We start from the raw sequence: 930 nt of genomic DNA on the forward strand, positions 1-930 counted from the left end.
AAAAAAAAAATCATAATCACATTGTGATTACTAATTACTAATATAGCCTTGAACCAACTTTATTTCATAAATACAATCCTTTATTTGTAAAATTACATCACCACTTATTTCAATATTTCAGTGTTGAAATTTATCACTCAAAACAAAAACATGAACTCATCCAATAGATCTATAATTAATCAAGAACAGCTATACCAATCTATAATCTACTTGAGCATGAGAAAATATTAGGTGCATGCACACACCTACAGACAGCACATACAATTTGAACCACACCTGCTGCATACATATTCTCTCTCGCATCATTCATGGTGCATAGATAAGTTACACGCATCTAATATTTTTTTCCCTTGAGCACAGGCCTCACCACAACTCCACCATCCTTTCTTTTCTCAAGCGTGTGATCCAAATAAGTCCCCAATAACTTATCCCACGTCACAAAAAATGGAGTAGAGAAATTATACTTCTTCCCATAAGGCTGGTGATGCAGTTCATGAAACGCGCCTGTATTCTGGAACACAAAAGGAAATATATTCGTAGGCAACCACAAGCTACTATGGTCATCAATGGTCTTAATGAAGGAGAAGGAGAAGAAGATGGCGCCGGTGAGAGGAGTCATTCCGGAGAAGAAAACGCAGAGGAAAGCACCTCCGGTGTCCAAAATAATTCCCTCAACAAAATGGCAATAGATAGCTCCAAAAGCATAAGGGACAACTAGTTCATGGTGCTTGGAATGGACGTGCTTGTACAAGAATTTGTTTGCATGCATCAATCTGTGAGCGAAGTATTGCCATGTGTCCATCACCACCATGGACACAAATATTTGGAGGATCATTACATGAATAGATGGCAGTTGCGGCCTCCGTTGTAGATTATTATCTGTATTGTTATTCTTGGAGATCTGCACCGATCATTTATATATATATATAT

At 37.6% G+C, this 930-nt stretch overlaps 1 protein-coding gene across 1 annotated transcript; it reads right to left on the reverse strand.

Moving 5' to 3' along the window:
• Positions 1-299: 299 nt before the first annotated feature.
• LOC110034662 (sphinganine C4-monooxygenase 1-like) lies at positions 300-876 on the reverse strand. Its single transcript, XM_020738912.1, has one exon. It carries the CDS (start codon positions 833-835, stop codon positions 335-337), a length of 501 nt encoding a protein of 166 aa, XP_020594571.1. The 5' UTR covers positions 836-876; the 3' UTR covers positions 300-334.
• Positions 877-930: the final 54 nt, after the last annotated feature.

The sequence above is a fragment of the Phalaenopsis equestris genome, unplaced genomic scaffold (genome assembly GCF_001263595.1).
Source record: "Phalaenopsis equestris unplaced genomic scaffold, ASM126359v1 Scaffold191997, whole genome shotgun sequence".
In the NCBI taxonomy this organism is placed as follows: domain Eukaryota; kingdom Viridiplantae; phylum Streptophyta; class Magnoliopsida; order Asparagales; family Orchidaceae; genus Phalaenopsis; species Phalaenopsis equestris.